The 14,802-nt window shown below is 34.5% G+C and overlaps 1 protein-coding gene across 8 annotated transcripts in view; it reads left to right on the top strand.

The window, feature by feature from the left end:
* The window catches only part of SH3GLB1 (SH3 domain containing GRB2 like, endophilin B1), a 37,628-nt gene that overhangs the window by 1,510 nt on the left and 21,316 nt on the right, over positions 1-14,802 (top strand). For all 8 annotated transcript variants that reach the window (XM_070592161.1, XM_070592160.1, XM_070592159.1 and 5 more), the window contains exons 2-3: positions 10,561-10,702; positions 13,379-13,507. In XM_070592161.1, the coding sequence (XP_070448262.1) occupies positions 10,561-10,702; positions 13,379-13,507 (271 nt within the window). The remainder of the gene's footprint in view (positions 1-10,560; positions 10,703-13,378; positions 13,508-14,802) is intronic.

The following is a 14,802-nucleotide window of genomic DNA, read 5'->3' as shown; positions in this document are numbered from 1 at the left end:
GCGTGCCTATAGTCGGTGGTATGTTTCAAATACACTTTAAGGGGAGAAGTTAGCTATCTCGTAGTATTCCGCAGTCAGGGAAGCGTCAGTACGAGGCAACTGGGACGGTTTCCTACAGTCATCACCCACATTATGCCAGCTCAGTTAAATCTATGAACAGATGTAAATTTTGCCACAACATGGGTTATAAACAATCTGGTGTCTGAGTTAATGACATAGTCACGGTAGCAACAACATTCTCTTATGTAAAGTGAAAACAAAAATAGTTTTCCAGTATGCATACCAAATTGATACAGAAATGTAAATCAGTTGTTTTGCTTTACTACTTTCCTTGTCTCTTTCACCCCAATTTCATTGGCATAGTGCATCTTACATTGCACTATTCTTGGGAAAAGTGTGGTAGAACTAGAGCAAGGTAATAGCTGCCCATTGTGAAAAAACTGTGTCAAACATTTTGCTAGGCATTTGACAGATTATCTCCAGTCCTTTCTGTAGCTTTGCCAGATCAATGTTATTAACCCCTTTGATGTATAAGGAAGCAGCCTCAGAGAGGTAAAGTAACTTGCTTAACTTGCAGTCTAGTAAATAGCCAACTGCTGTTTGACCTACTACTGCAAGTTGCTTTTCTCTTCCTGGATAAGCATTGCGGGTTTAGGACACACTGTAGAATAATAGAATGTTACAGCCTGGAGAGACCTTCTAGTACAATGTGAGCATTTCAGTAACACTTAAGCAAATAATACTTAAGAGATGGGAAATTCCTTCTAGGTTTTGATTTCCAAATTACAAAATCTACATGATGAGTAATAAGCTAGCTGCCTTAACCCTCTTCTCCCCCTCCTCCACTAAAATATAGGGTATATTGTAAAGACATTAAACTGTATAGTTAAAATAATTTCTTGATTTAAATTTAGCCTACTTCTAATACTTCAAAGACAAGGTGCAAGAAGAATGAGTGATTGAGGGTCTGAAATAAATTATGATTTGTGAGACTTAATGTTGACTGCAAAGGAGGCAGAACCTTTGGTATTATTTTTTTTAGGACTGATTTCCTGTGATTCTAAATGCTGAATGCAGATTTGACACTATATAATGCCACTCTTTTAAATACGGTTAGATTTGTTTTCAGGTGCATAATCCACAGTGCTTACTTAGGACACGTGTACTAGAATTTGATTTAAATTGTCTACAGACTGGATTTAAAAAATAAATGTGGCAAAACTCTCAAAAGATGTACAGGTACTTCCCAAATGAATTTTAATTACTAATTGTTTCAGATTCTTTAGGAAAATGTTCTTAAGTTCTGTCCTAATCTGTTATCTATCAAATAATTTTCAGTCTTTAATACTTAAATGCCTGCTCCATGTCTGCCTGTCACTACTACAGGCATCCCTCATTATAAGCAGGGTGTTGGTTCCAGACTCTTCGGTGGATGTGGATACCAAAATCTGCAGATAAAATGGCATAATATTTGCATATAACCTACACACATCTTCCCATATACTTTAAATCATCTCTAGATTATTTGTAATACCTAGTGAGATGTAAATGCTGTGGAAATAGTTATCATACTTGTATTGTTCAGGGAATAATGACAAGAAAAAAAGTCTGTACATGTTCGGTACAGATGAAACCATCATAGACTTTTTGATCTGCACTTGGTTGAGTGTACAGATTCAGAACCTGCGGATATGGACGGCCCACTGTATTTTGGATACTGGTGATAGAGCAACGAATAAAATCAAGAAAACCAGTGAATTAAATCAACTCCAAAATGTCTGCCCACCCAGACCTTACAGTCTAGCAAGAGACGACGAACTAGTAAATACATCAGATGGTGATGGAGAAAAAGACCATAGGGGATAGCTTAATGGCAGAGGTGGCAGGTGTTGCCATGTTGTCTAGATATGATGGTCAGGGCCAGCCTTTCTAATAGGATCAGATTTGAAGAGACCTCAAGGAAGTGACCGATTCCCAGTTTTTTGAAGGAAAAGCATTTCAGGCAGAGGGAACAAGTGCAAAGACTGTGGTTGCAGGGGTACTAGGGAGACCAGTTAGGGAGCTGTGGCCATAGGACAGGCAAAAGGTGATGTGACTGAGATAAGAATTACAGCAGGGGACGTTCAAAACCTGTCCAGTATTGCTTGTCAGATTGTCTGGGGTTCAAGAGAAAGGTGAGTCAAGGATGACTCTGAGGTTTTGCCTTGAGTCATTTACTAAGTGAAAAATTTCAGGAGGAATAGGCTCCTTTAATGTGTCTTTTTATATTGTCTGTTAGAGATATGTTCTGAAATACTTATATATAAACTGTATCATATCTGAGAATTGCTTAAAAATATTTCAGAAGAAAAAAGGGATAGTTGAAACAACGTTGGCAGAATGTTGATAGTTATTGAACCTGGGTTATGGGTTCATGAGATTTCATTATACTATTATGGTTTTGTGTTTGTCATTGCCACAATACTTTTTTTAAAATAAAATATGTGAGAAAGGAAAGATGGTTCCAAAATGTAACATATGAAATTTGGAATACATTATGGTAATTTTCAACAAAACACTACATCCTCATGTCAGTAACTGAGTTCCAACTCTAAATTGAGTTGACATCCGTATAGTGCCAAGTGTCGTCCTAAGAAGAGCATTAAGACCTATGCCAGTTATTCATTATAAGCAATAAGAACAGTAGGAATGGAGTTCATCTTCCACATTTCTAAATAATTTCTATTCAAATTATACCTTAAGGAAGGCCCTTCTCTGGCTGGCCAACTGCCATACATTTTTTCCATTTTACTTAAAAATTTTTAAGTTAGTGGCTGGCCCCTTAGCCAAGTGATTAAGTTCGTGCGCTCAGCTTTGGCGGCCCAGGGTTTGGCCAATTTGGATCCTGGGCGCAGACATAGCACCCCTCATCAGGCCATGCTGATGTGATGTCCCACATAGCACAACCAGAAGGACCTACAACTAGAATACAACTAGGTACTGGGGGGCTTTGAAGAGAAGAAGAAGAAGAAGAAAAAAAAAAAGATTGGCAACAGATGTTAGCTCAGGTGCCAATCTTTAAAAAAAAAAAATTTTAAGTTAAAAATTAAACATATTCTCTGTTTTAAAAAGTAAAATCAAACTATTAAAGCATATAAATGAGTCTCATCACTCCGCTTTCACCCTTCAAAAATTTGTTTATATACCTTGGTACTTAAAAAGAATGTTAAGGTGAAATGTATAAGTGAAAATGAATATTCCTTTTCACATTCATTCATTAACAGTCCATTTGGGTGCTTTGTTCTTAATCCCTCAAAACAGAATACAGAAGCATCAGGTAATTTATCCTTGATAAATCGTTACTTTATTAGCGTCTTAAAAAGACATTTATTAGTTCTTAGAATCTGTCTTTTCCATCTAAACTCCTTAGTAGAAGTACTCCCTTCTGGGCTTGTCTTTTCTCTCATTCATATATAAACTCTGTATTCTTACCAAATTATTTTTTTAATTTCCGAAGTACCTTGTACTTTTCTAACTCTAGGCTTTTCTTCATACAGTTAAACTCATCTTGAATGCCCTCCACCCCATCTTGGTATAGTCTTTCCTTGCCTCAAGATACAACTTCAAGTCCCATCTCAGAACACAGGAGCTTGATATGAAATCCTGTGTCATTTTTCAGTTCTGTATGATCATGTGGCATTTTTCTTCTAATGAACTGTTATGTAAGGTCCCTTGGAGCTCTAAAATTCTTGTTACTCCATAGCTTTCACATCTTCAATAAGATTGTCTGTCCTAAGGAATCAGCTCTGTTTCTTTTTTATTCTTCTCTCACAACGTCCAACTTGGTTCTTTTTAATTTTTTATATCATTTTAGGAAAGTAAGGTAGTATACATATGGAAAGTTTGCTCTTTGAATCATTTAGCCTATTGAATAATTTTGTTTTTATTAATACTTTTCTAGCATTGTATCTGCTGACCTTGAAGTTGATTAATGCCAGTCTAAAATATTAAACTATTTAGTTCAACCTATATTTATTGAGTAGCTCCTAGGTCTTTACATTGAAGGATACCGAGATGAATGAGACCCAGTTGCTACCCTCAAGGACTTCATAGTCTAGTTGCAATTTGTCATAATTTAGATATTTTATTCTTTGTGGTAAATACCCATTTTGTGAATTACTGTTCTCTTACTTTACTTGATAAATCTTTCAAGTGAGCACATTTTTAATTCAGAATTGATATTAAAGCAAAGTTTTGCTCACAATCTTTGAAATAAGAGCCTATACTTCCTTAAAAAAGTATTTTCAAACTAAATTAATTAGGGAAGGGGTTCATTTTAGCTTTCTGACATTTTCTTTGAACTGACTTCTAAAGTTACACCATGAACTTCATGAATGCCAGCTATTCTCTGAGGGACAAAAGGTCTTTAAAATTTAGTTGCAAGCTTGGCCTTGATCTGCTGTTTAATTCAGCAAGCATAGTAGTGTGTCTAAGCTGGAGATGTAAAGATGAATATGTTGCTGCCCTCAACTAGCTCGTGTCAAGAGTGGCAGATCCTGTCTGGATGGAATTCTAACTTGGCCAAACATTCTCTCTTAAGCCCTTCTCAAATCCCATTTCTTTTATAGAATTTAAACTGCAATAACTTCACTAGGTCTCTAAAATTCTAATAAACATAGCGTGTTCAAAGTCCCTATGTTTTTCTCATTATGTAAAAACTCTGCCTATTTAGTGTTTCCCAAAACTATGTTGGCATGCTTTGGTGCTCTTGGCATTAATTTAGTAAACTACTAGATAGAAGGTGGTTTGTTAACCTGATGTTGAAATAATTATGTATAAGCCTAGAACAGTGATGCTCAGTCTTAGCTGCACTTAAAATTACCTGAGGAATCTTTACAGGCTGCAGCCCAGTCCAGTTGAATTAGAATCCTTGGGGTTGGATTTGGCATCAGTGTTTTTGAAACCTCCCCCAAGTAATTGCAGAGAACAGCCAAAATTGGGAACCAGTTGAGAAGGATCTGCTTTACAGTTTACTAAAGAATATTCAGAATTTGTGTTATACATTTTCCCCCAAGAAGTTTAGACTACTTTTGAAATATTACTCTTACCCAGTCAGAGAACTGATGGTTTGAGTTTTTATTAAATAGATGTCTTTGATCACCCACCCTTTTCACTTAGAGTTCTTTTTTCTTTCTAGTAAAGCAGGGTATGGAATCCAGGCTACTATTTCTTACTGTAGGCTACATTCCTCTCTTGCAGTAAAGGAAGGATTACAGTGCCTGGCATAATGTAGCTGACTCAAAGACAATCCTTCCCTTAAAGGAGTGTTTAGAGAAAATATACAAGGAGGGGGATTAAGCTTTCTATTCTCATGTTGTTTTACTGTATTACTAATGAAATATTGTGAAAGAATTATACATCATATTACAGTTTACAGAACACTGGGTTTGGGTTTCTATGACTTATTTACATTCTGACTTTTATAGTACGTTGTTTTCACAAAAATTTTAATTATTAAATGCTACTGCTATACTTTCATTAAAATACATGCTTAAAATCAACTGTAGTTTCTCATTAACAGCTATTATCATCAAGAAACTACACAGTTAAAAACTAAAACTTTTTAAGCGTAAAATATAAAATTTTTGGTTATTAGGAAAGGGATCTTTTTTAAAAGAAAATTAATATGTCTTTTTGTCCTTCTGAAAATGGTACCATTATTATAATTTTATGTTTGTGTTTAGGCAGTATTATTAAGATCATAAAATCTTTGAAGGCAAGAACCATGTCATATGCTGATTATACATCTTACATACAGTAGATGAAAATATATATACTCCATAAATATTTTTTATTAATAATTTAAACTTCCTTAATTTAGTTGCTATAATGCATCATTTTCAGTAGTAGATGCATTCTTAAAAGTGTTTTAGAGAAAAATGTTACGTATTACATATTGTACTATTGTAATATGTTGTACCTCCTGAATAACAATGGAAAAAATCCTTAAGCCCCCACAATGATAAAATATGGGAAATAGTATATCTTTTACAATTGTACATTTAAGTAATAAAATTTAACTTTATAATTTTAACTTAAATATATATAACATTAGCAAAGTTCTTATGTCCCCCCCGCTCCCTCCCCCCCGCTTTTTTTGGTTCGTTCTAGATAGGATTAAGGTTGCCATTAATTTGATGATTATTGAATATTTTGTAAGAAGCAGAGGTGGACTATAGGATAAAGCTGACCAGAGTGCTATGAACAAAGACACAGAGACAGGGAAGCACAGCATATGTTTGGATAATGGCAGTAGAAAATATTAATTTACTGGAAGGGTAGTGTAATGTACTAATACTGATTCAAACAGATGTGAGATTGAATCACAATGCCGACACCTTGGGCAAAATGTTTAACCACTGTGAGCCTCAACTTCTTCATCACTAAAATTATGATTCTTACCTATATAAGAAGATTTTTTTGAGTATTTTAGATAAAATGCACAACTGAGTGTATGGCACTTTCTAATGTATGCTAAGCCCTAACACTGTTAAGGATACAGAAGTATAAAAAAGGTCTTATAAATGATCTTAATTGAGAAAAGAAAACACTAAAAAAAAAATTACAAGGTAAAACAAGACCATATATAACATACTGAGATGTGAAACACAATGTAGTTAGAGTGAAAAAAAATAGTAACTCTTTTCACTCTCAGAGAATTCAAGTAAACGTCAGATAGAATTTATTATTGGTGCTTCAGAACATTGTTCATGTGGGCCTTATTGCAGAACTGCTATTTTCTAAACAGGTTTTCTATCATCAGACTCTCTATCTCACTTATGCTTAGTGTTCCTTATATTGCTTTTTGTGTTTTTTTTTATCCTTCTGAACTAAGAGTAAAAAACCTACTCATTGTGTTTGTAGAATCTTACTTTGTAAGTCAGTTTACATATTTTCTTTGTTTCTTGCTCAGACTTATACAAAAAAAATGACGTTGCAAATACTCATCTTTGGTCTATTACACTTTCACACACTGTCTTTTTCACTAAAAAATGTTTATTTAGGGGCCAGCCCGGTGGCACAGCAGTTAAGTTCACACGTTTCACTTTGGCGGCCTGGGGTTCACTGGTTTGGATCCCAGATGCGGACCCATGCACCACTTGTCAAGCCATGCTGTGGCAGGCATCCCACATATAAAGTGAGGAAGATGGGCATGGATGTTAGCTCAGGGCCAGTCTTCCTCAGCAAAAAGAGGAGGACTAGTGGCAGATGTTAGCTCAGGGCTAATCTTCCTCAAAAGAAAAAAAATGTTTATTTAGTGAGATACCTATAAGGAAGTGTCATGACAATCAGAAAATATTAGTTAATTAAGTGAGCAGGACTTTTGACCGGAACATTGAAGTGTTTTATTTTCCTAATAATTGCCTTTTTAATTGTTGGTTCTCTGAAATATTATTGGGAGAAACTTAGTCTAAAACATAATTTGTATCAGATAAACTCAGTGACTTTTTATTTAATTGCTATTTATAAACATTTTTTAGTAATTTCTAGCCTGTACCTTTAATTCCAGTGTGTTTCTAAAACATCTAAATCATTAACATGATTTTATGTACTGAAAAAAATAAGCATATAGGTTTATATCGTTTAGGTAATATTTGTCATTTAGCTCTTGTATAACCAAGAACTATGTCTTTAGTTCTTAGCAGAGTGCCTTGCACAAAGACTGACCTAATAAATACTGATTTTTAAATGTGGATCTGTTGATTATTGTACTAATCTGTTCTTGGACGTTAAATATAAATTAAGGATTTATACCAAAAAATAATATTTAATATGCATGAAGGTAGTGCTAGTGATTGTGTAGTGTAGAGGAGGAAGAACATTTCCTCCACCCACTGGGTCTTTCTGGCTGGGCTGCAAATTAAATTGACATGAGACAGAATAACAGGAGAAAATCAAACAAAGCTCTATAACATTTATACATGGGAGAGACCCCCAAAAACTAAGTAACTCACCAAAATGGCAGAGGCTCTCATCTTAAATACCATCTTCAGCTAAAGACAAAGGAGGATGTTGGGGGGGAGTGTTTGGGGCCTCAAAGGGGAGGAAGACAGTTCACATGGAAATGGAAAAGCAAATGTTTGTAAATAGAACTTTGATAAGAGTGGGCTTAGCAAGGGTCCTCCCAGTCCGCAGTTGTGTGGTGTTGGCCTGTCCTGGGGGCAGGCCTTTATTTTGAATTTCTTTTAGGCAGTTGGGGGGAGTTTCTTTCAGAGTGTTTTGTTCTTAAAAATAATCAAGGCAAGGCAAGAGACACATTTTGTGGTGGCCAATTCTGATCCCCCACACTAGCAATGCAATTGGAAGATAAATCTCTATACCCTCTCCCTAGATCTTTACATAGCTCATTTCTTACTGTTCAGTATCAGGTTGTTACCTGCTCAGAGAGGCTATTTCTCTAACCACCCCCATCTCACACTCCTCAAACTCCTACACCCCCTTCCAGTCCCTGATTGCATATCCCTCTCCCTTTGAAGCCTTCCCTGATTTTCCTGCTCCCCCAAGCCCCTGTGGAATGAATTCTTCCTTCCTCTGTGCTTGAATTCTGTAATTCGCTCAGTTAATCATTCACTCGCTCAAGAAACAATAGGACCACCTGTATTGGTCCTCTCTCCACCATCTTTTTTATCTATGTATCCTTATTATCAAATTATTTATTTACTTGTTTATTGTCTGTCTTCCCTATTAAAATATAAGCTTCCTAAGAGCAGAAAGCTTGTCTGTTTTTTGGCTGCTGAAACCCATGTGCTTAGAATGGTGCCTGGCACATATGTAGGTGCTTAATAAATATTTGTTGAAGTAATGAATAGAATGAACAAATAGATGTACTTGCTTATTAAGGTACTAAGTGAGTAATTTTTCTCTACTGGTAGATCATCCCCTGTGGATGATGTTCACCTGGGTGTGTTCCCTTTCTTTCCCTCCTATTGGTTGTTTTATCTGGGAAATAATCTATTTAACTGTTGGAGATAGGGCTTCGAACATGTAAAATTCTAATCTGTACCTCTGTAGGAGGTCTGTTGCTTAGAATCTTCAAGGATCTGTAGAGAATACCAGAATTCTCCCTTAAGAATGAGATTATGTAGTTACCAAACTGACCTTGGGATTAGGATTTTGATTTTTTGCCCAGTGCCTCTCCTATCCTCGGTTACAGTACACTGCAAGTTTATGGGCTTAGGCAATAGCTTTGGAACTGCTCTTCTCAGTTCCACCCATTGGGTCAGGGCTTGGCTACAGACCAGTCTCAAAAAGACCTAAGTTTTTACAGAAGCTCGAGCTGTTATTTCTAGCCTCTGAACAAGACTTTCAGTGGGGGTTGTAACCAGAAGTCTAAGAATAACATTCTGGAGAACCTTTCAGCTAAAAGTACTAATTGATAATCAGTTGAAAGTATTAGGCCAAAAAGAAGGATGTTGAAACATACATAATAAAAGTAAGAAAAATGGAGCAGCAGAAGATATTTTAAGAAATGAAAGGGGGAAAAAGCAAGGTGAACATTATATTTTGGTAGGCAGAAATGAGTTATGACTAATAAGCATAGAATTAGTACTAGTGATATACGTGTGTTTTGATGGGAGAAAGCCACATGTTCCAGAGGAAAATTATATATAATAAATAGTCTGAGTCATCACCTTTAATATTTAATTGAAAGTATCCACAAGTCTCCATAAAATCTACATGAAAATCTTTTACCTCTTTGTTATTATATGGGCAATGCTGCCTTTCTTCAAAAACCAACACACTCAAGATAATAAAAATTGATACGTTGAGTATATTTAACTACATTTTGTGATCTTTAAAACACACCTCCATATTGTGAATAGGATATATTCCAAAAGTTAGGGTATAAATCAATTGCTGGAACATAATCTGAAGAAGCAACTTAAATGATAGTTTCCCAGAGCATCCCATAAAAGTCTAACTCAGTGTGATTAAAGTGCTGATAATACAAAGCCACATTAAACATAAACAGCCCTTTTTAAATTCAAAATAATAATTACCAGGCACTGAAAAAAGTGATTTACATACATACTCTTACTTAATTCTCAAAGCACTGTGAGGTGTGTATTGTCTCTCTCTTACAATAGAGGATACCTAAGAAAAAAATATTCAAAAGCTCGCTCAGGTCACACAGTTAGCAGTGCAGCCAGGATTTGAATTCAGATCCAACTGACCCAAAGCTCTTACTCCTTACCACTATATTATCCTACCTTTCCATGTAAGAAACATTTGTATACTTTATATAACAGGCAATATGTTAGATTGTCTGTAGAATTCACACCATACATTTTAGCAGAACTAAGGATACGTGTTACATGTAAGATAGAGTCATGGTAAGTGCCAAAAGAGGTATGAATAAACTACCACAGTGGCAAAACAAGTAGCATTCACATGCAGTGGTTTGCAAACAGTTATTTTGTATGTTCGGGATTATTTGGATTTGAGTTTTCTCTTAAATATTGATGAAGGTTTCTAAAATGTATTTCAGATATGTTTAATTTTTTTTATAATCAATAACAGTTCACAGAAGAAAAGCTTGGCCAGGCAGAGAAGACAGAATTGGATGCTCACTTAGAGAACCTACTTAGTAAAGCTGAATGTACCAAAATATGGACAGAAAAAATAATGAAACAGACTGAAGTGTTATTGCAGCCAAATCCAAGTAAGAAACTTTTTACCTTTTGTCTACCTTACTGACTAATCTTATTAAAAGGTCCTGCTGGTAGGTGTTTTAAGTTTAAAAAAAAAAAGTTTTAGTGGCTATTGGAAAACAGAATTTTTTCATTTCTGACTTTGAGGGTCAGTGGTTATTTTTTGTATGTGCTTTTGGTGAAGAGGGTGATAAAACTTCTTCGTGTGCCCTCTAACAAGTTGACAGATAACGTTTCTCAGACCTTTGTAGAATCCTCATGAAAACTCAATTTCAGGCAATGACTTTGAATTTTAAGTTATGGAAGGCTGTGAAAATAAATTAATCTTCCTTTTTCATCCAGGGGACAGTTGTCCCTAAATAAGGGGAAATTATATAGAAACTTAGTTACCAATTCTTTATGTTAAGTTTTACATTTCTACATAAATTATTCTGTTTGATTTTCAGACAACTCTGTGAGGTTTTTCAGGTCACCCAACTCAATAACCTTGCAAATAAGGTGCACAGTAATTGTTTCTTAATTCACACTCACAAGTTAGCATTTTGTCCAATGTAGCATAGCTAATTAGAAGTGAAACCTGAGTTAGAGCCAGGTGTATTGGCGCCTTGTATTCCCTACGAGCTTTACATATCAAAACTTGAAGGACAAAGGCAGCAACGCATGCTTTCCTTCCCCTTTTCCCCAGTGTTATTGTGACCATGTTGGGAAATGGCGTAAACTTATTTTTAAATACTAACTTAAAGTTCCAAGCTTTAAATTTTGTTGCTATTACATAAACCTCAAGCACTATACAAAATATTAGTAATTCTGTGCCATTTTAAAATGCAGTGACCTTTTAAAATAGACCTTTTACACTTTGAGCAAGGTCCACTGTCTTTGACACCATGTGATATTTCTTATTTGTTTAGGTTACTGAAATTGTATACCATGGCACTTAAAAAAAAAAGTAGTGGACATTTTTCCTCTTATTCTTTACTCTTTCCAGAGTTCCTCACGTATATAGTCTGTTACACGACATGTTTTTCTGAATGGCAAATAAGCTCATATACAACTGGTAAACAAGGGAATGGAGTCAGTGTAAAGAAGTTACAGTGGCTCATGTAATACAATTTTAGTTTAGTGTTTTAAGTTGGAAGTAGTAACAGAATTGTTCTTGTTTTTTTTTGTGCTCTTGTTATAAAGTCACATAGATTTTGAGTGGTTAGACCCAACCCTCTTTTCCCTGTAAGCCCTGTTATTTTTAGTGTATGATTTTCCAGAACCCAGGGTTTTTCAGAAATATATATTGCATTATAGCAGAATTTCCTGCATATTTTGTTAAGATTTTATTATGACCTATTGATGCCTTACTGAAATGAAACATTTATTTATTAACATACCAAATATTTTATTAACTGAATGAAATCAACATAGGATTCAACTTTAAACTTTTGACCAAATAGGTAGAAAAGCAACAATGCTAAGAATCACTCTCACAGTCAGAAAATGAAATTCTGAAATTTGGTTAACATCTTCTAAATACTTAGTATGTTTCTAACTGACTCATTTTGGTTTTAACTAATTTAAAGCTTTCAAAATTCCTGCTTAAAAACTTTTCTAATGTTATAACAGAGTCTACCACAAAAGTGAGTATTATTCCAACAGCCTATTTTACTTATTGTAATTAATGCTTTTGCCAATTCCTGAAGTGTTTCTGTTACTGTTTCAGCTCATTTTTGAAATTTTCAGTGCACTGTGTGAAACTTCCACTTGTGGAGGAATTATGTGAGATGCTTAGAAGGAACCTATTTTACTTAGCTTCTTTTTGGATTGTAATTTTAATTTATATCTAGTCATTATTTCTGGAAACTTTGACTTTTTTCTCATTTGTCTGTGAAATACCTTGCTGTTAGGCGGCAATGTAAATGTGAATTTCTTAAATGTTGTGCTAACCAAATGTTTATTCAGATTTTACTGGTGTTTTTTCCTTTCCATGTATCCTAATGTTATTGTTTTAACCTTTTGTATTTTAAACTTATTTTTAGTCATGAAATATTTTGAGTGAATGCATGCTCAGAGATATCTATATATCTCTATGCTTTAAACATAATTAAGTAAAATTAAACCAAGGCATCATATTGTTGATCTCTGTCAGTAGACTATTCCAAACCTGGATTGTTCTATGCCTTAAACTCCTGTGCCTAGATTTAGACTCTAGGAAAGAGAGAGGGTGTGTGAGCAAGCAAAAGCATGTTAAAGATGTCAGAAGCATGTAACTCTGGTTCTTCTAGGTACGTTATATCTATATTTTCATAGCTAGAAATCCCTGATTTTGAAATTATGAACATATATTCAAAGTTAAAAGTTAGACACCATATGAATGGGGCAAAGGCAGCTTCTTCACTAGGTATTAAGTGAATACCAACCCATTTCTGGAACTTAAAATCCTGTAAAATACTCATAAAATAGTTTATTTTAAAATATTTTTGTGCCAAACTGTCTTATCAAATTTCTGAGATATAGGTTTCTCAGAGCTATATAGTACTCTAACGTATAAATTAAAAACTATATATTAAGATATGTACTTCAAAGCATGCTGATTTCATATTTATTTTAAAGGATGATAAATGGCTAGTAGGGGAACAAAACAATCTTTTAGATAGTTTTTCTTTTTTGAAACCATTGGTAATTTTAAACCTTTCTCCTAGATGCCAGGATAGAAGAATTTGTTTATGAGAAACTGGATAGAAAAGCTCCAAGTCGTATAAACAACCCAGAACTTTTGGGACAATATATGATTGATGCAGGGACTGAGTTTGGCCCAGGAACAGCTTATGGTAAGCAAAAGGCAAAAAGGTCTCATAAGAAATATCTTTACTTCTAGACTTCTACTACTGAGAGAGGTCATTAACATTTATGTAATATTAGTAAAATCAATTTTAACTTCAAATTTTTTATGTTAAAATTTTAGATGAAGTGAGAAATATAGGTGACCAGTAAATATGTACAGTTCAGTTTAGTATTTTAAGCATCTATTCTGAAAACTCACATTCTTTTTAGTTTTAAAAAGTTATGGGGGGGCTGGCCTGGTGGCGCAGCGGTTAAGTTCACATGTTCCACTTCTCGGCGTCCCAGGGTTCTCCGGTTTGGATCCCAGGTGCAGACGTAGCACCACCACTTGGCAAAAAGCCATGCTGTGGTGGGCATCCCAGATATAAAGTAGAGGAAGATGGGCATAGATGTTAGCTCAGGGCCAGTCTTCCTCAGCAAAAAGAGGAGGATTGGCAGTAGTTAGCTCAGGGCTAATCTTCCTCAAAAAAAAAATGTTAAATGAATTCTTTGCTTGTACTCCCATTGGATCTTGCAATTCCTCTGTTGTAATACTTCTTGTGATATATTGTAATTTTTGTTTACATGTGTCTCCTGTACTTGATTTTTTTTTTTAAGCTTTATTGAGAGCTTGTTTATTTCTGTGTTAAAGTACTTGGCACATAGTAAGTATTTGAACAAATCACTAGTTCTTTCATTACACAATAATGTTAGTACCAAAAAATTGTTAACAATAAATTATCTCTGGATGTTTGCATTACATTTCATTTCTGTTTTCCTCTTATATAATTCAAATTTTCTATAATCATGTTTTACAATTATGCCAGCTTTGTTAGTTGCTATACCAACTTTTATAATGGATAACTTTAAAGCTCAAAATTATGCATCTTTATTATCCCTCAAATCTAATCTCCTCCAAACATGATACTAATTCAGATTTCTGTAGCTTCTTTTCCTATTGTTATGGCTGATAATTCTCTTTATTAAGACTTCTGCAAGAAATTGGTCCTTATTTGGATTTGAAATGGTTGGTAAATTAAATGATTTTCTACAGATAGTCCTGATTTATGAAATAGCTCATAAATTCTGGGACTAAATGAACTTAAAGTTTTGGTAGTTATCTTTATGTCGGACAGAATAGCCTAAACACTGTAATGAATGCCATTAATCCATTTACTGGCTTTTAGATGTACAACTTTGAAACTTTTACGTTGTGTTCTTCAAAATATAATTCTTTCAGAAATCTGAAAATGCTTAAAATTTCTATAGGTTTATTTCTAAATTTTAACTATTAATTTTAGAA

Source organism: Equus przewalskii, chromosome 24 (assembly GCF_037783145.1).
Source record: "Equus przewalskii isolate Varuska chromosome 24, EquPr2, whole genome shotgun sequence".
NCBI lineage: Eukaryota > Metazoa > Chordata > Mammalia > Perissodactyla > Equidae > Equus > Equus przewalskii.
The sequence above is the reverse complement of the archived record's forward strand: the minus strand, read 5'-3'. Positions and strand labels throughout refer to the sequence as shown.